Raw genomic sequence first — 24,656 nt, 5'->3', positions numbered from 1 at the left:
TTTTTTCAAAAAAATTCATTATTCCTTTTCTGAGAAAATTAAATTTAAAATTTAAATTTCATTTTTTAAAAATTAAAATTTTTTTGAAAATAGTCAAGTTTTATATTCTATTAAACAGCAACTAATGTACTTTCATAGCTGCCAAGTGCTCCGTTTTTCCCGGAGTTTCTCCGATTTTTATTGCATACTCTGAAAATCCGATTTTTTCCAAAAAAAAAACTCTTTTTCTGACTTTGCTTGTACACTTTTCGATTTTTGAGGAAAAAGAAGAAAATTCCCTATCCTGGAAGGCAGGAATTGTGCACAAACTCAACAAAAGAGAAGACAATTTGATGCTTTGGAAGCTTAGTGTCAGGATAAACACTGAGGGGGAGCGTCGATTGGAGATCGTCGTTTTTTCATCGAGCATTTCAGCTACGTGTAAAACGTAGCCGCCATGTTTGGTCATACACAAGATGGAAGTTAGCAGACGATGCTTAAGCACCTCGTTTTCAAAAACAAAGCAGAATTGGGTGTTTCTTTTAACTGCAAACTAATGAAAATAAGCAAAATGTGCTGCAAAATGTTTTTTTTTTTTTTTGGTTATTTTAAATAATTTTATTGAAAAATATGAAAACAGTTATACCATTTAAAATTTCATTTTATCCTTATTGCTTTGGACACGAATGTGCTCAAAATTCGCAATTAAATTGTAGTTTCATGGGGATTTTTTATTTTTAAATTATTTTCATGCTATAAATTCAAAATTTTATATCTGAATTTTTGACTTAGTCGCTATATTTGGTCATTTGCAAGATTTTAGTACACAAGACTCTTAAGTGACCAAGCTTTCAAAATCGGAATTAGATGTTTTCTGCAATGCAAACTATTGAAAATAATGCAAAATGGGCTGTTTTTTTTTTCCGGAAAATTCTAAATTTTTCTCTTGAAAAATGCAAAACTTTTTCTTCAGAATATTATTTTATCCTCATTGGTTTAGACTAATGTGCTAAAAACTCGCTGTTTCTTCTAAATTTTAGTTTTTTTATTTATAATTGCTTTTTATGCAAGAAATTCAAAATTTTATTTCTGAATTTTTGACTTAGTCGCCATATTTGGTCATTTGCAAGATTTTAGTACACAACTCTTAAGTGGCCAAGTTTTCAAAATTGGAATTAGTTGTTGATTGCAATGCAAACTATTGAAAATAATACAAAATAAACTTTTTTTTCGAAAAAATTCTAAATTTTTTTCTTGAAAAATGCAAAATTTTTTCTTTAGAATATTATTTTTCCTCATTGATTTAGACTCTAATGTGATGAAAACTCGCTATTTCGTCTAAATTTTAGTTTTTTAAGGCTAAATAATTATTTATAATTATTTTTAATGCAACAACTCAAAAATCTATTGTCTTGACTTTTTCGCGTTGTTGCCATGTTTTGTCATTTGCAACATGAAGTAGACAAGACTATTAATAGCCTAAGTTCCCGAAAACAGAATTAGTTGTTTGTCTCAATGCAAACTATTAAAAATAACAAAAGGCAAAAAGTTATGTTTTTTTTAAATAATTTTCTTGAAGGGGAAATTTTTATCTATTTGATCCTTATTGCCTTATAGGCTTTGCTATAAACTTAAACTATTTCATCTAAATTGAAGGTTCCTGCTGACTTCTCATTCATTTATTTTTAAAAAAAAAAAATTATTTTTTTAAATAAATCAGAAACCTATTTTAACTTAAATTTTCCATATGCCAAAAAAGTATTGAATATCTCTCTTTAAATCCTATTCATCTATTTTTTTTTTTTTTTTTTTTTTTTACGGAAGTTGCAAAAACTGCCTCCCCCACTTCAGTTTGTATTTCAAAACTTGGTGACATTGGTGGCCACTAAGTTTTTGGAGTCTAGTGGCCACTGGCTACTTTCAAAATTTCAGAGTCTTGACCTTTACTATGAAGTTGCTTTATTTCTAAGTATAAGAAATAATTGTTTTTTAATCTTCAATATGTTCTTATGAATTCAGAAAAGCATTTTATAAGTGCTTAGAATTTATGAAACTTATGGTACAGAAGGAAGGTTTAGCGCAGACTGTCGCGAATTTGCTCTTTCGTATAGTCGTTTTATTCGGAGTACCGCGTTGGGTAAGTTTCCATTTTTTGGGGATGGTTTGCCGCTCCGATATGTAAGTGAGAATCAGCACTTTAGTCCCAAGTTTTTTTATTGACATAGAAAAAGGGACACATCACAATTCACATAAATTATATACATCTAGTATAGTATGATAGTTCGAAAAAGAATTGTTCAAGAAAGTCAACGAGAGACAAGACCCGGAGCTCTCATCGCATCCTTCCTTCTCTCGTCCTGTTCTCCGCATCTCTCCCTTTCGTCCAGTCACCCGGTTCCCACCAACCCCATTCGAAAAGAGCCCCCACATCCGGTCAGGGGTCAAGAGGGGTGTGAGAGGCGACCTTGACGAGCGTGGGAGCAGCTGTTCACGACACGCCCCCACCAAGAGGGAAAATTAGCTCCTTTTTATAGGGGCTTAATTTCACTAACTGCACATAGTAGCACAAATGTCTAACACTGGAACAAAACACATCAGGCAAAATGACAAATGCTTCAATTTACAATATTTTAATTGCAATCTGCAGGGATACACATTACTATGGAAAACATATTTACAAGCATTTAACATTATATTCTACTCCAGCCTGGAGAGTGCATCTGCGCTTAAATGCTGCTTCCCAGGACGGTGGGTAATAAAATGGCTCCACCGCTGCAAAGCTAATGCCCAGCGTGTTAATTTAGGACTCTTAGGAGTCGTCTCATTAAGATACTTCAGTGGGTTATGGTCAGTGATAATTTCCACCTGCGACCCGAAAATCCATGTGTCAAATTTATTTAGCCCAAAGAGTACCGCCCAAGCTTCTTTTTCAATGCTAGCCCAATTTCTCTGACTACTGAAAATTTTTGGCTAGCGAAAGCGATAGGTCGGAAATTTCCTACCGTATCTAGTTGTGTTAGACAACTACCGACGGCATAGTCTGACGCATCACAGTGCACCTGAAATGGTTCCTCAAAATTCGGGGTGGATAGCGCCGTGACCCGACATAAAGCAGTTTTTAAATTTTCGAAGGCTCTCTCTTCCACCTCTCCCCATCTGACTAAATTCGGACCCTTTTTCTTTGTTAGTTCCGTAAGCGTGGCTGCTATCTCAGCGTAATGAGGTATGTATTCTCGATAAACCCCATCAGTCCTAACACCGATCTTACCCCCTTTTTAGTAGTGGGTCTGGTTAATCTTTTTATCGCCCCTATTTTTTCTTCGTCCGGCGCATGCTCTCCACTCCCTATTGTATGACCCAAATACTTGATTTTTCTAGCCGAAAAAATACATTTATCAAAGCGCACAGCAAACCCTAAATCTTGCAGGTGCGTTAATACCGCCTTTACGTGTATCAAATGTTCTTCGAATGTTTTTGAGAAAATTATTACGTCGTCGATGTATGCTTGCGCGTAATCTTTATGCTTAGCTAGCGCCCGGTTAATCTCTCTTTGGAAGGTACCAGAGGCCCCGGCAAGTCCGAAGGGCATGGTTTTCCATTGATAAACCCCATAATGAGTTGCAAACGCCGTTAGATGTTTGCTCCGTTCATCCATTTTTATCTGCCAATAACCCCTCAATAAATCTAAGCTTGTAAGATATTGTGCAGATCCAGCTTCAAAAATTAATTCCTGCATGTCTTTCATTGGAAATACCGGAATTTTCGTTACCGCATTCAATGCCCTAAAATCTACGCACATTCTAATAGTTGCATCCTTTTTAGCCACACAAACAATGGGATGAGCAATTTCTGATTTTGATGGCTCAATTAGATCTAACTCTAGTAATTCCCGGATTTGCCTGTCCACCTCCCTTCTATAAGCAACAGGGATGCTGTAGCAGTGCGGTTTCTTATACTCCAAATTGGGTTTTAGCTCAATTTTATGACACCCAACCCCAGCTGGCTGAACTGTTTTCGTAAAAACATATTCATATTGGGTAAGCAAGTTCTTTACCTCGTTTGTTTGTGAGGGAGTTAAATGAGGCATTTTCAAATCACTAACCACTTTCAGAAAATTACTGCCTGTCTCTGTAGTTGGCATTAATTCTACTTTCCCAAATTCTTCTTCACCCTCAAAAATCACGTTTACAGCATTAGCTCTTGATATATAATGTCGTATTTTATTTTGATGCACATGTCTTTTGGCACCATCGGGCATTTGGATAATAAAAGAGTGCTTGTTTCTCTTTTCCACTATCGTCGCCGGCCCCTGCCAACGCGCGTAAATTTTATTTGTTGAATCAGGAATTAAAACCACGACACTTTCTCCTACCTCAAATTTTCTATCTGATGATCGTAAATTGTAATAATGCGCAGCTCTTTCTTGAGTGATTTCCGCGGTAATTTCCGCTTCTCTTGCCGCATTTTCTAACCTAGTCTTTAGCTGTTGCAAATAACTTGAAACCGGAGTGGTGTTTAATTGCAAATTATCAAACTTTCCCGTCCAAATATTTTTTAGGATTGCTAAGGGACCCTGAGGTGGCCTGCCATACATGAGTTGAAAGTGTGCAACTCCCGTCGTAGTATTGGGTACCTCCCTATATGCCCAAAGAACATAAGGAATTTGCAGGTGCCACCGCCTCCCCTCCTCTCTGATCACATGGTGTAACATCCTTTTTAAAGTTTGATTAAATCTCTCCACTAATCCATTACTCAAAGGATATGCAGGCATGGAAAATCTAGGGCTCGACCCGATCCTTTTTTCAAATTCCTTCGTTAACTCTGCATTAAAGTTCGGGCCATTATCCGAAGCTATAACATTTGGAATTCCTGTTCGGGAAAAAATTGCTAGTAACGCTTCACAAGTAGCTTTAGCGGTAATACTAGTAAGTGGTACGGCTTCTGCCCATCTCGTATGTTGGTCAACCAAACACAAAATATACTTATGACCCCGTGAGCTGGCTGGCTCAATTGGTCCAATTAAATCAACATTGACCACCTGAAACGGTAAATCTGGACGCGAAACAGGAGTTATTGGGGCCCTATCTGACACTTTAATAGGTTTCCTCAATTGGCATTCTTTGCAGGCTGCGATGAACCTTTGAACATCGGAGCGTAGACCTTCCCAGAAGAATGAATATTTAATTCTCTCTAGAGTTTTCCTCACCCCCATATGACCACCGAAAACGGAATTATGGGCCAAACTCATAACTTCTTCTCTGGAATCCTTTGGGACCACCAATTGTCCCACCTTTTCCCCCAAAACAGTATTCCTATGAAATAAAACGTTATCTACAACGTAATAATTTCCCTTTCCTTCTTGGGCTTTTTTCCATCCCTCAGCGAGTCCTTCGCACAGCTCCTGCTTCCGGCGAAAATGGTCAGCTGTTCGACCACCGAATTCTTCCTTCCCATTTTCCCCCGAATTCTGCTCTCTTCCGGTGCTCCCTCCATCCGCCGATCGCGTATCTCTTCCCGAGGTGACCTCTAAATCTTCCTCCCCCACTACTTCTTCCACCGCTTGACCAGAAAGCCCCTTTCGTGGCAAACTCTGCTGAGTTTCCTCCCTTTCTTCTTTTCTTGCCCTACTAGGGTTCGTTTTTTCTCCTGAGAACGACTCCTCCGCTGGGGTGGGTGAGCAAATCCCCCCTCCCTCGCCAAGCATTTCAAAAATCTCCAGGGGTAGCAAAATTTCCTCCGCTAACTCATCCGCGATCGCGCAGAGCACTTCTCGATGAGCGCTGATGCCTTCTCCCGTTACTATTCCTAACGGTACACTCGCCAACGGACATTTTACTGCTGGACCAAAAATACCCTTTAAAAATATTGCGGGTTTTCGCTTAGTTTGGATATTTTCTACTAGTTGTCGTCTAATGACGGTAATTTCCGTCCCGGAATCCAATAAGGCCTTTGCATGCTTCCCATTCACACTAACGGGCACCCTTTTTAATTTGCAAAACCGATTTTTCGGTTACGAATAGGCATACCCAATGAAACGACCTTTGCGACTACCACTTCCTCATCCACAGACCCTTCTGCTGTGTTAACCTGATTAACATTGGCCCTTGGTTTAAATTCCGAGGTTACAGTTTTCCTTTGTGAATTTTCCTTTGGACAATTTCTCTTCAGGTGAAATTTTGAACCACAAGTATAGCATTCCAAATTATTTGGTTTGCTCCTACTCCGATCAAACTGAGGCGCCGCGGTTTTAACTGAAGCAAAGTTTTTCTTTTCCGTGCCCTTTTCGTCCCGAAGCTTTCCGTTTGAAAATTCGGCCCCCCGTCCTTTTTGAATTCCATATGATTTTCCCTTAGCAGAAAAAAACACATCGCATTCACGACCTAGTTTTTCCGGCTTAAACCACCCGCTTTCTTGTCGTACACCTATGTGCACCGCTGTTTCTTCGTTCAGCCCTTGGTATATTTTGTCGGCAATTATCAACTGATTCAGTGTATCAAAATCTTTAACTTCCATTAACTGCAAGTAATACTGCCATAACGCGGTCAGTCGGGTTGAAAATTGACCAAAAGTCTCCCCATCACTTTGTCTGGCCTTTCTAAAATTCTCTAAGCATACCTGCGGAGACGGTTCATACTCTTTAAGCACTATTTTTTTCAATTCGGCATAATCATCATATTTGTCGTCAACTAAATAGGTTAAGAGATTGGCTGCCTTTTCTCCCAGAAGGTTTATAAGTACTTTAGCTTTGTGTTCTGACCCTACCTTTTCGCTTACGAATGCCCTTTCCAGACTATGAAAAAAATGGTTCCACCCGTCCGCTTTGTTCGGGACTCTAAGAGTTAGGACTCGAACTGCTCTAACTATCTCTTCTAAAGTCCTCTCTCTCTGGTAGTTTTCTCCACTATCAGAATTCCTACGTTCCCTCAATACCCCCTGCTGATTGATTCTCGCCAATTCAATGCGCTCTTCACTTTCTCGTTTTTCACGTTCGCGCTCCCGCTCCTCTTTTTCCTGTTCCTCCCTTCGTAATCTTTCCTCCACCACACTCCCATATATATCCTTTATCCCCTCTTCATCTTTTTTAAAATCATCACTTTCTGTAATTAGTTTTATCAACTCACAAATTTTACTGTTAGGTGTAACCTGCAAGCCCATTTCTTCTGCTAACACCATTAGATCTACCTTTCTCCCTTTCTTTAGGAAAGCCATTTTATTTACTTATTTTAACAATAGCAAAAAGAAATATACTTCAACTAAAACTTTCCCGAGTGACAATATTTAAATATGTTCAAAAATACATTTACGTTAAAGCTATTTCATTAACCAACAATGCATTCAGAATTACAGATAAGAATATATTTTACTTTAAGAATGACATTAAAATTTCTTTTTTAAATTTGGCACCTCTTAGAGCATTCTAATTCTATTAAATATACATTGTTAAACATTACTGACACACACACAATTAAAGATAGAATAGAATCCCTGCAAAAAGCAAATAAAATGAAAAGAAGCAAATGCCACTCACCACACTCGATTGAAGACTTCGGGATCATCACCACTCGTGCACAGATGAGAGTTTCAACTTAATCACCACGAAGATGGTCACACACGAATCACTAGCAGCACACAATTTCTGCTGGATACCAATTCTTCCACAAAACACGAAAAAGAACACTTTGCGGCTAGTCGAAGGGCTCTTCTGTCCTCATCGTTACGAACGGAATGGAGGCTCATCAGTCGTCCACTGGCGCAACTTCTCGACGTCATCAACAGAAGACGGTTAAATCGACAGTCAATCGGATACCCTTATCGGCATCATCATTAGAAGACGGCTTGAATAACGGTCCACTGGATCCACATCTTGGCGTCATCATCAGAAGACGGCTTGAATAACGGTCATTATTCGGAGCCACGTCTTATAATCCTTGCCAGCAACCAGATCTGTAAACTGCACTCCATTGGAGCTATTTCTCATCATCGGATCATCGTCGCAGCCAAACCAATCCCTCACCGCTGCCACCAATATCGCGAATTTGCTCTTTCGTATAGTCGTTTTATTCGGAGTACCGCGTTGGGTAAGTTTCCATATTTTGGGGATGGTTTGCCGCTCCGATATGTAAGTGAGAATCAGCACTTTAGTCCCAAGTTTTTTTATTGACATAGAAAAAGGGACACATCACAATTCACATAAATTATATACATCTAGTATAGTATGATTGTTCGAAAAAGAATTGTTCAAGAAAGTCAACGAGAGACAAGACCCGGAGCTCTCATTGCATCCTTCCTTCTCTCGTCCTGTTCTCCGCATCTCTCCCTTTCGTCCAGTCACCCGGTTCCCACCAACCCCATTCGAAAAGAGCCCCCACATCCGGTCAGGGGTCAAGAGGGGTGTGAGAGGCGACCTTGACGAGCGTGGGAGCAGCTGTTCACGACACAGGCCACGATTTCATGCTCCTATTTTAACCCTCAGTGCTCCTATTTTTTCCCTTTAGTGCTCCTATTTTTTGTATCTTGAGGTTGGCAGCTATGTACTTTAAAATGCTTTTCACCAAATCTTTCTATTTTTGGTGCTTAGTTATCGTCCATTTTATGTTCAAGCATCCATGAAAAAAAGAGGGTTTTTCGAAAAATCAAAGTGTCATAAATAAAAGAATAATAGAGATAAAAATCAAAAAATTTGGACTTTTGATTACCTCGAAGGGTACAATCGATGAGCCAAATTTCAAAGAAATACAAAAGGATGAGGGAAAAAATTTCCCAAATTTTGGATCACTTGACATGGAATGACCCATATGCTACTATAGATTAGCTTATTTTTCATTTAATTTCAATAATTAACGAAGGAATTTTTTTTGGAAGCCATGGCAACATTGAACTTACTCGGACTTGACGGAAAAATGCTTCTTGCGTTTGAAATTTCAATCCTTTTGCATCTTGTAAATATTTTGATGTTTTCCTTAATCGGAAGTTATTTTGACATATGCTACCTTAGTTTAGCTTATTTTTCGTTTACTTTCAATAATTAACGAAGGAAATGTTTTGGAATCCATAACAACATCGAGCGTATTCGGACTTCGTGGAAAAATGCATCTCGCGTTTGAATTTTCAATCCTTTTGCATCTTGTGAACATTTTTTTTTTTTGACAGTTGGAAGTTATTTTGAACATATGCTACTATAGATTAGCTTATTTCTCATTTAATTTCAATAATTAACGAAGGAATTATTTTGGAAGCCATGGCAACATTGAACTTACTCGAACTTGATGGAAAAATGTTTCTCGCGTTTGAAATTTCAATCCTTTTGCACCTTGTAAATATTTTGATGTTTTCCACAATTGTAAGTTATTTTGACATTTGCTACCTTAGTTTAGCTAATTTTTCGTTTAATTTCAATAATTAACGAAGGAAATATTTTGAAAACCATAACAACATTGAGCTTATTCGGACTTTGCGGAAAATTGCTTCTCGCAGTTGAAATTTCAATCATTTTGCATCTTTTTTAACATTTTGATGTTTTTAACAATTGGAAGTTATTTTGACATGTACTACTTTAGATTATCTTATTTTTCATTTAATTTCAATAATTAAGGAAGGAATTATTTTGGAAACCATGGTAACATTGAACTTACTCGGACTTCGCGAAAAATTGCTTTTAGTGTTTGAAATTTCAATCTTTTTGAATCATGTAAATATTAAAATATTTTGCCCAATCGAATGTTATTTTCCCATATGCCACCTTAGATTAGCATGTTTTATGTTTAATTTAGTAAAAAATAATTCAATTTATTTTATGGGAAACATGGCAACATTGAACTTGTTTAGTGAAAATTTGCTTCTCTGAGCTTTCAATGGTTTTGCATCTTATAAATATTTTTATGTTTATTGCAATTAGAAGTTATTTTGACATGCTACGTCAGATTAACTCAATTTAATTTTATTTAAATAACTAAAAAATTAATAATTTTTGTGTTGTTTAATTCAAGTTTATATAGTTTTCCAAACTGAATTTTGATTATTATTAGCCTGTTTTCGGTTATTACTGTTTTTTTTGTGGGGGGGGAGGATATTAAATTTAAACAATTGAACAATTGAGCACATAACGTTTTAAAGCAGCGTTTGTATATGAAACAAAGTTGAATTATGTAATTTTATGAAGTTGAATTTGTGTACATCTTTTCATTGTCATAATGCCTGCTAAAGGGGAGAATTTGTTTTTTCTTCCCATAAAAGTTCAAAGCACTCATGACCCTGCAATCATGGAGTATTTGTTTTAATGTAAGCTTTATGATTCTTGAAAATGTGCTTTGAATATGAAAATATCAAAACCTAGCCTCATGTAATCTGCTTCTGTTTGTGATTTAGCATTTCAGACATTTTTAGGAAAACTTTCAATACAGTAAATCTGTTAGGTGTGTGATAGATTCATATCGGTTGAGAAGGGATATATTGCTATTAAAAAGCATTATAAGACAGAAAAACACAAAAATAATTTTAAACTAAAGATGAAGCACAGCTTCATCTATCCTTTAGTGAGACTACCAGCATCCCTGGTTCAATTTATTTATCATTACACCTATTTAGTTCTAAGGAGGCTGCCTTAAGTGCTGAGCTAAGTGCCCCCCCCCCCCCAATCCAAATTTTTTGTGTAAATAATATTATTATTCAATGGATAAAAAGATCAGTTGTACAGAAGGTTATAAAGGAATTATATCATTACAAATCAGTATAATGGTTAATTAACGAATTATCTTCACGGATTTAGCCTAGCAGGCAGCTGATTTTCCTTTTGGTGCTTTCTTGGGTTTAAATGAATGGTCCTCCCAAGGTCCTCTTTTTGATTGAAAATGGTCCTCTTTTACCCTTTTCTAAAGCTAAAATGTGTTGGGAGCCCTGTTGGCTGCTCATTTTTGGAAGAAAGTTCCCGCAGTCAACTTTTGGAGCAGCAAAAGGATATAATATGTTGAGAAATAAATATAACCCTGAAGTATGTACGAAATGCAAGCAACCTTACATCTTGAGACCATCTAAAAGGAGCAGATGCTAAATGAAGATTAATTCTAAGAGACTTTTTGGCAAAATACCCACCTGTATGAATAAAAATAACAAAGGAACTGTAAAAAATGGCGTAAGGGGCACACAAGTAGTATAAAAATTGAAAGTTGATAGAGCAGACTTTGAAAGAAATCAAGAAATGTAAAAAGATGATTTAAAAAAAAAATAGCAGAGAGAGGAATAAATCAAACTTAAAACAATATCAACTGAACAGGCAAGGCACAGAAAAGAAACCCAATCAAGAGTCTCCAGATTTTCTATTATAATTAGCAAATCAATGCTTGAAATCAGCTATTGAGAAAAATGATTTTTCCAACGCTAGCGTAGCAAAAGGCATGATAGAAAGTGCAGAAAAGTTACATGATGTAGGAGGAACAGTTAAAACTTATTGTTAACAAAAGGAAAAACAAGTTTTATTAAGTGTGTGTATTGAACTAAAACCCCAAGAAATGTCTTTAGTTTTTAAACTATGCAGTAATTATATATTTGTTTTAATCACACACAAGCTCAATTTTTAACTCCTTTATGTTTATAAACCCACAGTAAGTATGTTTAATTTACCTTGAAATTAATAAAAAAATATCTTAATTAAGTTTTCTTTTCACTTTGAACTAAAACCATGATGTTACATATAACACCTTCATGACGTTATGTGAAAAGTAATTTACCTTTTTAAAACAGTAATTCCATTGAAAAATGCTAAAAATGAACTAAGTAAATGAAAATATATGATATAAAAAAATATTGGTTAAAGCAACTTCACTGATTCAAGATTCAAAAACGCAACTCAACTGTTTCTCAGAGGCAACTATTTATCAAATTTCAAGCTACTAAAGCAACTATTTTCAAGTAAATTTTGATGGCAACCCTTGAAAATGCAACATATTGGTTATTTCAATTTTCATTATGTTGTAGGGTGGGTCGAAAAACAACTCTTTTGTTTTATTTCGATGATGAGTAGTACGAAAAAGTTGCCATTGAAGTGCACATAAAAAATGTGATTTTTTTTTTTTTTTTTTTTTTCACAATTTCTTGATCTGCCGCAATTGGGTTCAAGTTTCGACCAAATGTTGTTTTTTCTTGGTTTTAGTCGAAATAAGTAAAAATAGTATGTTTCTATTTTTGATGATGAGTAGCACGGAAAATGTGTCACTAGTCTAAACTCCCATAAAATGTTTGAGATGTGTGGGATAGTTATTTCCTTCGCCACAAATTTTCGAGAAGTTTTAGTAATTTTCAGTTTTTGATACGTTTTTAATAAATTTTCTCAAATAGTAAAAGTTTTGTTTTCGCAATATTTCTCTGCCGTAATTATATAGTTTTATCTCATGTGATGCATTTTTAGATGCATGGTGTGTTTTAAATTAACTAATTGTGTATACATTTTTAAATTTAAAATATGCTATTAGAAAACTTAGTGCAACACCCTGTTTGCTTTGCGTTCAAAACTAAAGCGAGACGCAGAATTTGTTCTTAATCGCAAGGAAATCTTTTTAAATAAGAACAAAGTTATTATCTCTTAACAAAAAACAGTTGCGTGAAACAGTACTCCCGTAAGAGCATGAAAAGAAAAGCAAAAAACAACGGTGTCATTGCAGATGTTAAAAAAAGAAGGAAATAAAGAACTACAACATTTGGTGTGCATTTTTCATACCAACAAGCTCCCGGTCCGACACCTGATAAATAAGATAAAATACTGAACCTAAGGATTTTTTGACCCAATCAAACCAAAGCTGATGGCATTCAAAAACCTACTTATGCTATCATTCTAGGTTACCTCTGTAATGTATTTCTACACTGCCAAAAGAAGAGGAGCACAACCATAATTTTCAAGGACTGCAAATTTGAGCACAGACCAAAAACACGTAATTTACAGTTGTGCAACCTCTTTCAACTGGACTGTGCCCTCTAGAGTTTCAAAACAGTCAACCAGGGCTTCTTACGTATTTTAAATGGCTCACATCTGCCTACAGATGATGCCTTACGATGTCTCGCACTATAGGTAATATAAATTGATTTGCCCGTATGATTCGCCTAAACGACAAGGGTACGCAAAGGAATATAAAAAAGTAAATAATATAGTCATCCTAAGAATTCACAACAATGCTACCACAGCAATGAAAAAGAATGAAAACCAAGGTATCAAAACAATGTGATGAATATTAATTGAATAAACAGATAGTAACTGAAAGAAGAAACAAGGATAAATACATTCGAGGGTTTAAGATTCCAAAATTAAAGTTGGGGCTAACGGAATAGGACAGATGTTCGGTTTGGTTCTTAATTAATATCAGCTAACCTTGAATTACGAAATGTCTTTCGTCTCAAAAAACTGAAATAAACGAATTACCAAAACAACTTTAGAAGCTCAAGTCTAGGCCAGTTGTCTAGTGAATGGAAATATTACTAAAATAGCACGGACTTTGTAGACGACCGTGAAAGAAGAGATGCTTTCATTGTAGCAAAACTGAATAAGAAGTAAAAGTGCTAAAATGCAGAACTTCAACTTGAAAAAAACTTTTATTGCCTAAAACAGTGTAAATAAAAACTCTGTCAGAAGAACAGTTTGAAATTTGCTGTACATTCACACCATCTTTTGTTCTTTGTAGTTCTCTGCTGTTTAACCTTGATTTTGAACGCAGCTGCACGAAGTTTTGGAATAGCAAATTTCAAATTTTATACGCAATAAGTAGTTAATTTATAACACACGACACATCTAAAAATGCATGACATGTGATAAACTACATAATTATTTCAGATAAATATGGCAAGAACAAAATTTTTCCTATTTTACAAATTGTATTGCAAATGTTTTTTAAAAAAATGGCGAAGAAAAGAATTATAGGATCATTCTCCATAGTGACTAACGTAACATTCACGGCTGATTTTCTTACTCTTTTCACTTTCACTGGGAGTAAAAAAAATTTTTTTTTGGTTTAATATGCAGATTTCAAATGTACAAGGTGACTGTTTTTCATTTCTACCAGGAGTTTGAAGCAAAATAAGCGCTGGCAGGTATTTTTTCCTTCTAAAAAGGCATCGTAACTAACTTAACATTTTTGCAACCCTGAGAAACAATGCCTATGTTACGAGGCAAATTTTTCTGAAATGCAGGCATTTAAAATTGATACTACAGATTTATTACAAATACAATGCAAATACAAATACAAAAGTGACGACCAGCAACAGGCTCTGGGCCCAGCTAGACTGGTCCTAGTCAATTTACAATCCCCAATGAAGATCAATGGCCCTCTTAAAACTGTCTACTCCTTTGCTCATTACCACCTCTTCCGGTAAGCTGTTCCAAGGTTCCACTACCCTGCTAAAATAATAATTTTTCCTAATATCCATGTTAGCCTGAGATTTAAATAGCCTAAAACAATGACCCCTTGTCCTGTGTTCAGTGCTAAACTTTAGCCCCGTAACATCTTTCGTTTTAATAAATTTAAACAGCTGAATCATGTCCCCTCGGTCTCTTCTTTGCTCAAGACTGTACATTTTTAGCCTTCTAAGCCTGGAATCATAATCTAAGTGGGAAAGTCCACTTATTAGCCTTGTAGCCCGCCTTTGAACCCTTTCCAATACATTAATGTCTTTCTTAAGATAAGGAGACCAAAACTGAACAGCATACTCCAAATGGGATCTTACCAAACTTCTATATAAGGGCAGAAGAACTTCTTTAGATTTATTTGAAATAGATCTATTGATAAACCCAAGCATCTTATTGGCTTTGTTGCTAGCAATGCTGCACTGTTGGCTAAACTTTAAATCCTGACTTATTAAGACCCCCAGATCAGTAACTTTGTCTGCCTGACTAATGACTGAACCTTGCAAATAATAACCTCTACACTTATTTCCATGCCCTAAATGTAGCACTTGACATTTCCCAACATTAACAGCCATACCCCATTTATCAGCCCACTCCGTAATATGATCTAGATCCTCTTGCAGCTGATTTGCTTGTTCTTCATTTTCTACAGTCCCCATAACTTTGACATCATCAGCAAAACAATTCATGTTCCCAGAAATATTTTTGTAAATATCGTTCATAAAGACAATGAACAAAACAGGCCCTAACACTGATCCTTGAGGAACCCTGCTTAAGACCTCACTCCAATTAGAATAATTTCCCCTTACAACTACTCTGTTTCCTTCCGGTCAGCCAATTTTTTACCCAAATGAAAGTTTTCCCTCCTATTCCTATATCAGCTAATTTGCTAAGTAGAGCAACATGCGGTACCTTATCGAATGCTTTTTGAAAATCAATGTAAACAACATCTACAGGCTTTACATTACAGACAGTGGCGGCTAGTGGAAGGGACTAGAGGGGCCCCCGGCCCCCTTACTTTTTTCCCCTTTGCATATGTTTGAAATTTAAATTAAAAAAGGGCTGTACTGTATTTTTCTACGAATAATTCACGGGTTATCTGGTAAAAAAGCGTAAAATTAATGAGGTGCAGATTATATTATTTGTTTTTGTTTATTTTTCCCTCTCAACACCAACACATTGAACATCAATATTTACAGCAGGATTCGCAGGGACCGTTACTCTGCCTGTGTGTTGTTTATTTTACATAGCTTGAATGTTCTTATGCGATTCAGGCTATGTAAAATAAACAACATGTAGTAAGGGAAGAAGCCTTCGTTTTCACAAAATTTTAAGTGGAAGTCTCTGAACCCCTCCTCATAATATCATATAATATTGTAATTTCAATAAGTTACCTCTCTATAGCCAGGGCTAAGGCAGAAATACATGAAATGCACCGTCAGCTCAGTCAATTCCAGCTGAGGGCTGCAGTTTCGTGCTTATTAGCACTCATCAGCCCGGCATAGGACTAACTGTGCTGGAGGTGGAAAACCTCTTAAGGGTGTCGAGTGCCAAACAAACTGTTTGCTAATATAGAATCAGCACAGACCAGATGAGTGACCGAAGCAATGGTTCAGTTCAACTCGAAGATTGAAGGGAAGGCAAGGCATGGTAATTTCAGTAAGTTACAGCTGTAAGTTAGTGCTAACTGTGTATTTCATGTATTTCTGCCTTATCCCTGGCATTCATTTTTAAAATGTTACGTTAGTCACATGCAAACTGTTACATTAGTCACAGCTCAAATGTAACGTTAGTCACACTAATTATTTTACATCTACTGATACTAAAATACAGTCGAACCTCCATATATCAAACTTCCACATATCAAAATTTTCTATACATCAAACCCCAGCAAATTTCTATGTTCATTACATAGAAAAATTGTTTCTATATATTGAAAAAATCTCTATATATCAAAAAAAAACTTTTTTGAAACATTTGTGGATTTTTTTTTTTTTTTCACTTTAAACTGTCTCATAAAAAATGAATGTTAGGGCAGAAAACTATGTTCACTAAACAGGGATCGCGCTAAGGATTTCGAATTGTTCGCCATTAAATTAGCCAAATTTTTAAAGTGTTAGCCAAATTTCAAAAGTCTTAGTCAAAGACTAACTTTTACTCCTTTTAATGTATTTTTGTCTTCAGAAATATTTCATCAGAAAGTGAAGTATAACTTAATTTTTGACAATTTTTTGAGGGTAAGGACAGGGGTATATCCAGGAATATTTATCCGTTTTTAGGAATTTGGTGAGAAAAAAAATGCAAATTAAGTAGTTTTTCCACAAATCATATGTAATTTTTCAAGGGAAAAAATGGCTAAAAACAACTTTAAGTTATATTTATCATTCTTTAAAAAATTTGAGAGTAGAAATAAAAGCTTTTAACGAAGTAAAGACTGCATTCCTCTCTTACTCCGATGTTTCAGACATCGAACACAATGAAACAAACGCGCCATTCAACTAGGCATCCGCCAACACTTTCTACTCGGTAGCCACGCTGCGCACTCGATATCCAATCAGCGAGAAGCAAACGTCATCGTTCCTCCGATTTCATGCTAACTCGCATCTCAATCTGCTCGGAATGATCTGAGGATAAAACAACTTTCATTAAATTAACTTAATTTCATCAAGCAAAATTAAGATCCCTAAAAAACCCTTAAAAGTTCTTTTTTTTTTAAAACTTCCTTAATTGGGTTTTAAAACTATATTAAGTTCGGTCCCTCCCCCTCAAATCTTCATCCTCCGCGATGTCTGCCGAAATTGCATGTTTGGGGAAACATGCCAACGATGTCAAACACATGTTTTGTTGAAAATTGCATGCCTTGTTTGACATTTCAATCTTCTTGCATCCTGCAAATCCTTCAATCATTTTTAATGATGGAAGGTTTTTCACCACATGCTACTTTATATCTGCTTATTTTATTAATTATTTCAATATTTTTATTTCTTAATTTTTTTTATAGAAAAAATGCATTAGTCAAAAAAAGGGGGGGGGGGTTCAACTCACAGTCTCAGATTTTATTGAAACTTGGCATGGTTACTTTATTTCTGTATTTAAGAAAGCGTTCAAAATATTTATGCTGAATCTCTTATGGTTAAGGCTTTATAGCCTGTAAATTTTTTAGGCATTTCATCGTTAAATGAAGCAACTTCAAGTCGTTGTTTTGATCCTGAAATTGTATTATGAAGTTTTTTAAAAAACCAAGTTTTGAGAAAAGTATTTATGCATTTCATGGTTAAATGAAGCAACTTCAAGTCGTTGTTTTGACAGGGTGGCGACAGATCAGGGAAAGGTCAGGGAACTTTATTAGTCAGGGAAATATCAGGGAATTTCAAAAAAATCAGGGAAAATTGATTTTATGAAGAAAAAAAAAATTTCTTTTGCTTTGCAAAATTAAGTCTCCTAATTCTCTACGCATTTTCCGCCAATTATCTGTTCAAAAAAAAAAAAAAAGTTAAAATTAATGAGGTGCGATTATACACTGCCACATATTTGTGCATCTTTTTTTCCTCAACGTCAAAGTAGTGCATCTTACTTATTAATCACAGGATGAACTTCCTAAAATTGCTTCTGTGTCTGTTAAGTTGCTTATTTTACCTAGCTTGAAGTTTGCTTTCACTCCTTTAAATACTACGTAAAATAAACAACCCTACAGGCAAAGAGGAAACCATCATTAATGCCTTAGCTCCTTTGCCTGTATTCCATTGTCTCGAAGTAATAAGCATATTGTAATCAAGATTTCAAGAAGAAATCTTTGTTTTTTGAATTAATACTGATAAAAGCTTAAAAGTTATTACTTCTTCGCATTTTTTATGTAATTGCTAAAATTGAACTTTGAATAAAAAAACTCTGTTTTTTGCCGTTATACTATTTGCTGTCACAACAGATTAGAAAGGTTTCCTTTTTTTCAGGCTTAAATGATTCTTTTATTTTAAAATCAAGTTGTATTCTCTTTTATATATTTTGAAATTAATCAATTGTTTTTTTTCCCCCTTGCATTTTAAAGCTGTTTGTTACAAAAGCAACCTAAGTTTTTTTTCGATACATACTGAAATCATTTGAAATAGAGTTAACTTGTGCACTTAAGTAAATATCTTTTTTTTTTTTTTTTTTTTAATTGTTAAAATGCTGTAATCATTCATTAAAACCTGTGTTCTTGATTAGAGAAAAGCTCCCTATGAATAGATATCAAAAGGTTTCATCTGTTTTGCATAAATATGTCAATTAGTTATTTAAGAATAACTACATTATTTCTATTATTTCATTATTACTTGTTTTTCTTGCAACAATTATTATACTGTTTGAAAATTTAGTTCCAAATAATTTCAATTGCTTTTTAGTTCAATCTTAAATACACATGTTTTTAAGAATGATTTTAATAGTTTCTTAAAATTCTTATGCTATGTGGTTACTGGAAGTAAAGTATTTTTTTTAATTTTATATAACTTTCCAAATAGAAAAAATTATTATACTGTTTTGTTAGGTTTTTTCGAAACAAATTGACTTGATGTGTTTTTTTTTAAACATTTTATTAAAAAAACAGCATTTTTTTAAAATTATATCTTTAGTTCAACAACTTTACACAACTTAAAAACGTTTAAAATACTGCATTTTATACAAACATGCAATGGATTTCAAGGAGAGCAAAGAAAGGAAACCATTATCATTGGTAACGTAAATCAGGGAAATTTGATGAACCTAATCAGGGAAAAGTCAGGGAACTTTTTTTCACAGTTTCTGTTGCCACCCTGTTTGATCCTGAAATAGTATTATGAAGTTTTTTAAAAAAACAAATTTTGAGAAAAGTATGTGCCATATGTAAGGACTTTTCACTCTGTTGTAAGTTTTTACTTAAACAGACCTAACTTTTAAATTTGCGTTCTCATTTTCAGCACCTTAAATTGAAATGTTCTTAATTATAAAAATATATTTTTCTCAAAAAAATATGAATAATCGATGTTATTGAGTGATGCAGCCAAGATTGCACTCTGGCTCCTTCAACCTTTTTTTCAAGGACTGAGGTGTTGGAAATTGCTGCCTCTCTTTCAAATTTTGAATTTATATAGAAATAAACAAACTTGCTAGAAATAGTGCAAGGCAGCAACTTTGTACAAAATGGTATGTTAGTAACAAATGAAAAGCAATAATAAAAAAATCATAGTTTAAATATCTTGAAGAAAAGAGATTTTAGTTCTTTTCCTTCAATTAGCCTTTCACTCCAATAATGTATGCTAAAAAACTAAAAAAAATTTCGTATTATCTCTGAAACTGGTAAATGAGCAATGTTCTGCGGAATTTTAGAATGCCAAAGACTCTAGGGGCTATTTTAAGCTCATCCCTTTTCTGCATGATTTTAAAAAATCTTTTTGGATTCCCTCCTTTTTGCTGTCCGACCACTCTCATCCCTGTTGGGCATCGCAGTCAATTCCTCCTCTCCCTGCATTTAGAAAACAATGTTATTCATTAGTGTATGAATATATATAATGTGTAACAAATACTTTGCCCTTCTTGAAAACTTTGAAATGGTGTACGCAAAGCTATTTAAATATTTTCGAAGAGTCTTTAAAAATTTTTGAGTCTTTAAATTCCTTAATTTCTACTTTTAAAAATGAGTATGAACCTTGTAACAAGTAACAACGTAAAATCAGTATCAGGTTATCCCTTTTGTTTGTTAGTTATCATTCCTAGTCTTTTTATCTTCAGTAAAAATCATTCAAGTTAAGTAGATTGATTTTTTACTTTTCTCTCTATTACATTGTCCAAATGAAAATCCCCTAATGTTGCGGATCAAGTTGAATTGCCGAAGAATGAAGATGTATGAAGGGGCAAAAATGTAATTTCTGTTAATCTTTTAATTCTTTCCCTTCATTTAATCTGATGCTCATATAAACTAGAAATTGGGTTTCATGCACGAAAATTAGCTGTAATTTTAATGTTTTATGATAAAATAAGATTGTTTCTATGTATCAAAATTTCTATAGATTGATTTTTTTTCCGGCAATTTGCTACTTCAATGTATGGAGGTCCGACTGTATTTTGCACTTTTTAGGTAGATATGACACAGATGTAAGAAAATAAGTGCTGTTTGGTTCAATCACCTGGTTTAGATATTAAGCAGAAAATAGTACATTTTCGTAACTAACGTAACGTAAATATTTTGAGTGAAATAACCAAACTAATTAAAATACTTATGTATGCAAAAAGAACAGTCAATTTAATTAGGGCATCATCTAATCTTTTAGAATAAACATAGTTCTTTTTGAAATTCGCAAAAATGTTTACACACGAAAACTTAGACGCATGTTTTTTGCTTATGCTAAGCCTTTTCTACAACCACGCACGTTTAGAGTCAGAAGAAAAACACCGAATGAAATTTTTGCAAACTGTTACTGGATTTATGTCCTAGAAATGATAGGTCATAATTAGGGCTTTGTGGGAAAAAAATTCTTAAGGTTGAGGTTGACCTTTCTATAGAATGACCCTACACCACGCACCTCAAAGTTTTTACGGAAGTTTAGTACCACCAGTGGCACCTGTTTTGCATAACTCATCATCGAAAAAGAAACATACAATCTTTACTGATATTATAAAGAGAGAGGGCGGATTTTTATGTGTTTATATGTTCGAGGTAATCTCTGGAACCACTGCACCTATTTGAAAAATTCTTTCACTATATGAAAGGTACTTTCTTACTGAGTAACAGAGGCTATAATTCGAAAAAATCTGATAAAAAGTTCTTTTTTTATTTAAATTTAGGCCCAAATTTCACGTAAATTGCCTATTATTGACTACTAAAGGGGTGAAAATTTACTTGCACATATTATATTTCGTTAAGAAGGGTAGAATTTTCTGCGTTCTAAAAAATTTATTTCAATGCTCTAACTTAATTTTGGCAGGAGTAATTTGCGTTTTTAGCTCAAACTTTTTTAGGCTTAGCTGAAATTTAGGCACTACTTTCTTCATTAAATCTACCAATAAAAAGTGAAGGAATTGTCCCACAGTTTTATTTTTGCCAGCATTGGAAAAAGCGAGATTTTTTACTCCAGATCTCACTTGATCTGTGGTCGAAAAAAATAGCTTCTATCTTCAAAGGAAAAAAAGTTAAACGTTTTTAAATCAATTTCGAAATATGTCATTTTGATTCAGGTTGCCAACCATTTTATTTTTGCGTTTCCATGGTTACGCTTTTTGAATCCATTGTTTCTTTCCTTCTTTTGCATTTAATTTCTTAAACTTATTTTATTTCGTGTTTTCGTGGTTACGCTTTCAAAATCCATCTTTCGCATTTTAATTTCTGAAAAATGTTTTAATATCTGTCGTCATTGTTTGGAAGGGTAATTTTGCATGGTGTTTTCTTTTATTGAAGTTATTCTTTAAGTTAAGTTTTTCTTTTAATTGTTGAATATATGTCACTTGACACAATTTTTGTTCTCAAGGTAGATCGGGCAAAGCCGGGCAACGCAGCTCTTAATATATGAAGATTTGAAAGCTACTGCTAATGTGATTTTATACCCTTTTGTTTGTTTGGCGAAACACTTATTATTGCCAAAGAAAAAAACATCCGCTTCACTCACAGGGCTGGGTTCCGGTAGCGTGGTCACTTCACAAGTTAGGCGCTGAGCAGTTCAGTTTAGGATAATTGTTTTAAGGCAACCGTTAAAGTAATTCATTGTTTTGGCTATTTGTTTTGAAAGAAAAGAAACTTTGGATTTGTTTTTATCCGAGTAAAGTGTACGACATTTCCTTCTTTTTTTCTGACGATGATTTTTGAATCTTCCACGGTTTTTTTTTTTTTTTTTTTTTTTTTTTTTTTTTTTTTTTTTTTTTTTTTGTTAGACGGATGGATTATGATAGCGTGATTGCTGGGCAAGTTTGGCGATAAACATTAGAGCTGCGGAATTTATTTACATTTGAAAGATATTTGATGTCATTTTTTGTTTATTTGGTGAAATATTTTAAATTGCAATAAAAACTGCTTCACTCAATAAATAGTTTTAAAGCAACTGTAAATCTAATTTAATAATTTGACGAAAAGTTTTAAATTCCAAAGAAACCTAAATAGTTTTTTTTTTGTTGAAAAGGTGTGTACACATTTTATACAAAGAAAATCAATAATTTCACATCAGTGGGGGAAAGGGCGCCAATTTTCTTTATTCAATGCACTTCCATGAAAATTTTAGCACGGGCATTGCTGTACGGGTACTGCTAGATTTATCAATTTTGGCTAAAAACATGAAAAAAACATTTGATAAAAACTTTTGCGGCAGATCAAGAAATTGTGCAAAAAAATTCAAATTTTGTGTGCACTTTGCTAATGGTACCTTTTCCGCACTGCCCATCATCGAAATAAAAAGGTTGTTTTTCGGCCCACCCTATTGTGCTGTGCATTTAATTATACACACTACCACTTGCAAAAATATATCACGTATATAACTTATTATAGTGTATCCCCATCTCGAAACGGTGTGTAATACGTGAAATGAAATTTAAAACTTTTTGTCATACATGCAGGAAAATATGTTAAATGCTTATATGATTTTAATAAAATTTTGGTGTTTTTTGGAAATTATTTTCTGCATCTGGCGAATATTTTTAATTTTAGAGACTTCTAAGGGCAACTGAGAAATAAGATGTCTATATGTATGCTTATGAAATAAATAATTAAAAGGATTATGGTTAAATATACTATATTTTCCAGTGTTTCTATGCCACTTTCTTTTTTATGTAATGTATATTCATTTTTTATTGCAGCCGTCAACTGGTTTGCCCGAAGCTTCAAGTTCTGCTCGCTTTAATCTTACCTTAGCAAATCCTCTTCCTAGTCCCACAAGTCAAACACCTCCATCTGCACAGCTATCACCCGTACAGCGAAGTAATCCACGATCCCCGTTCTCACCTCTTTCACAACAACCTTTTCCCAGCCAAACACCCCCTCCATCCTCATATCAAGCTGCCAAACTCTCCCCTCATCCACCACCTTCTTATCCTCAAGAAGGGTCTAGTCACTCTCCTTCATCTTTACCAACTACAGGATCTCCTCATTTGGTTCTCTCCCCGCAATCAACTACAGGATCTCCTCAGTGGACATCACAACGTACAGTTACAAGTCCCATACAAAATCTGCAGTTACAGAATCCTATGCTTAATGCTCAATTATCTCAGGTATGAATATGTTTATTCTGTTCCTATCATCTCTTTGTTTACTTTTAAAAAATTAGTCACCTATCACAGTATATACTGGTGTGCAAAAATTAAGGACGAGACTGTTTTTTCAATGTAACTTTGTACAAAAGCTTTCCAAATTAACACATTAAATACCGTAAAGATCCCCAATACGTAAGGACATGTGTAATGTAAGCAACACTTACTAAAAGAGAAATCAGAGGGATAAAAAGAAGCTTTATTAAAAAAGTAGCATGGAGCGCAATGCAACTGAAGGCCGAAACATCCCTGTGATGGGTGTCCAGCAAGAAACATCCGGTCTTTAGTAGGGGATATGATTTCCCCCGACTGCTAGGCAGGTTTCACAGCGTCTGCCCAGTGCCATGCTGAGAATGAGGGTGTCAATGAGTTGTTGAGGCATTGCTGCCCATTCGTCTTGCAGCGCCAATCGAAGCTCCCGAATCATTACTGGTGGTAACGTACGAGCTGCCAAGCGTCTGCCTAGAAAATCCCATACATGCTCGATGGGATTGAGATCTGGAGATCGTGCCGGCCAATCCATACATTCAAAATCCTCACTCTCTAAGAGCTGTTCGGCAGCTACTGTGCGATGACATGGTGCATTGTCGTCCATGAAAAAAAACTGCGGATCCATAGCGCCTCTAAAAAGATGCACATATGGAAGAAGAATCTGTGAGCTTCTAAAAAGATGCTGTGAGCAATTCCGAACTCTGCAGCCTCACTTGTCACACTGCCGCCTTCCTCCAACTTCCCAATGATTCGACCTCTGGTAAAAGCATCCAGATGCCGTCTAACAGATTGATTATTCGCCATTTCTCGCTGAGGCAGCAACTCGGTGTGATTTTAACTGCTATACGGCGTGCTTAGTTTTTTACACTGATATTTTTTCAATTTCAAGTAAATGTTTCGATGAGACAGTGAGTGGCATTCATGTAGAAGTTTTGCTAATGCTGATTTCGAAAAAAAATTGGCAAATTTGATTTTAAATATTACTATTCTCTTCATATGAGGCAGTGAGAAGCAAAGGGATGTAAGTGGCAAATTTAAAAATTAGGAGATAACCAGTACAAAA

The 24,656-nt window shown here is 34.9% G+C and overlaps 1 protein-coding gene across 1 annotated transcript in view; it reads left to right on the top strand.

Moving 5' to 3' along the window:
- LOC129230774 (mucin-17-like) overlaps positions 1 to 24,656 on the top strand; it is a 506,717-nt gene that overhangs the window by 423,138 nt on the left and 58,923 nt on the right. The window contains exon 18 of the mRNA XM_054865195.1: positions 23,153 to 23,563. Within this exon, the coding sequence (XP_054721170.1) occupies positions 23,153 to 23,563 (411 nt within the window). The remainder of the gene's footprint in view (positions 1 to 23,152; positions 23,564 to 24,656) is intronic.

The sequence above is a fragment of the Uloborus diversus genome, chromosome 1 (assembly GCF_026930045.1).
Source record: "Uloborus diversus isolate 005 chromosome 1, Udiv.v.3.1, whole genome shotgun sequence".
NCBI lineage: Eukaryota > Metazoa > Arthropoda > Arachnida > Araneae > Uloboridae > Uloborus > Uloborus diversus.
This window is presented reverse-complemented; position numbering and strand designations above follow the sequence as displayed.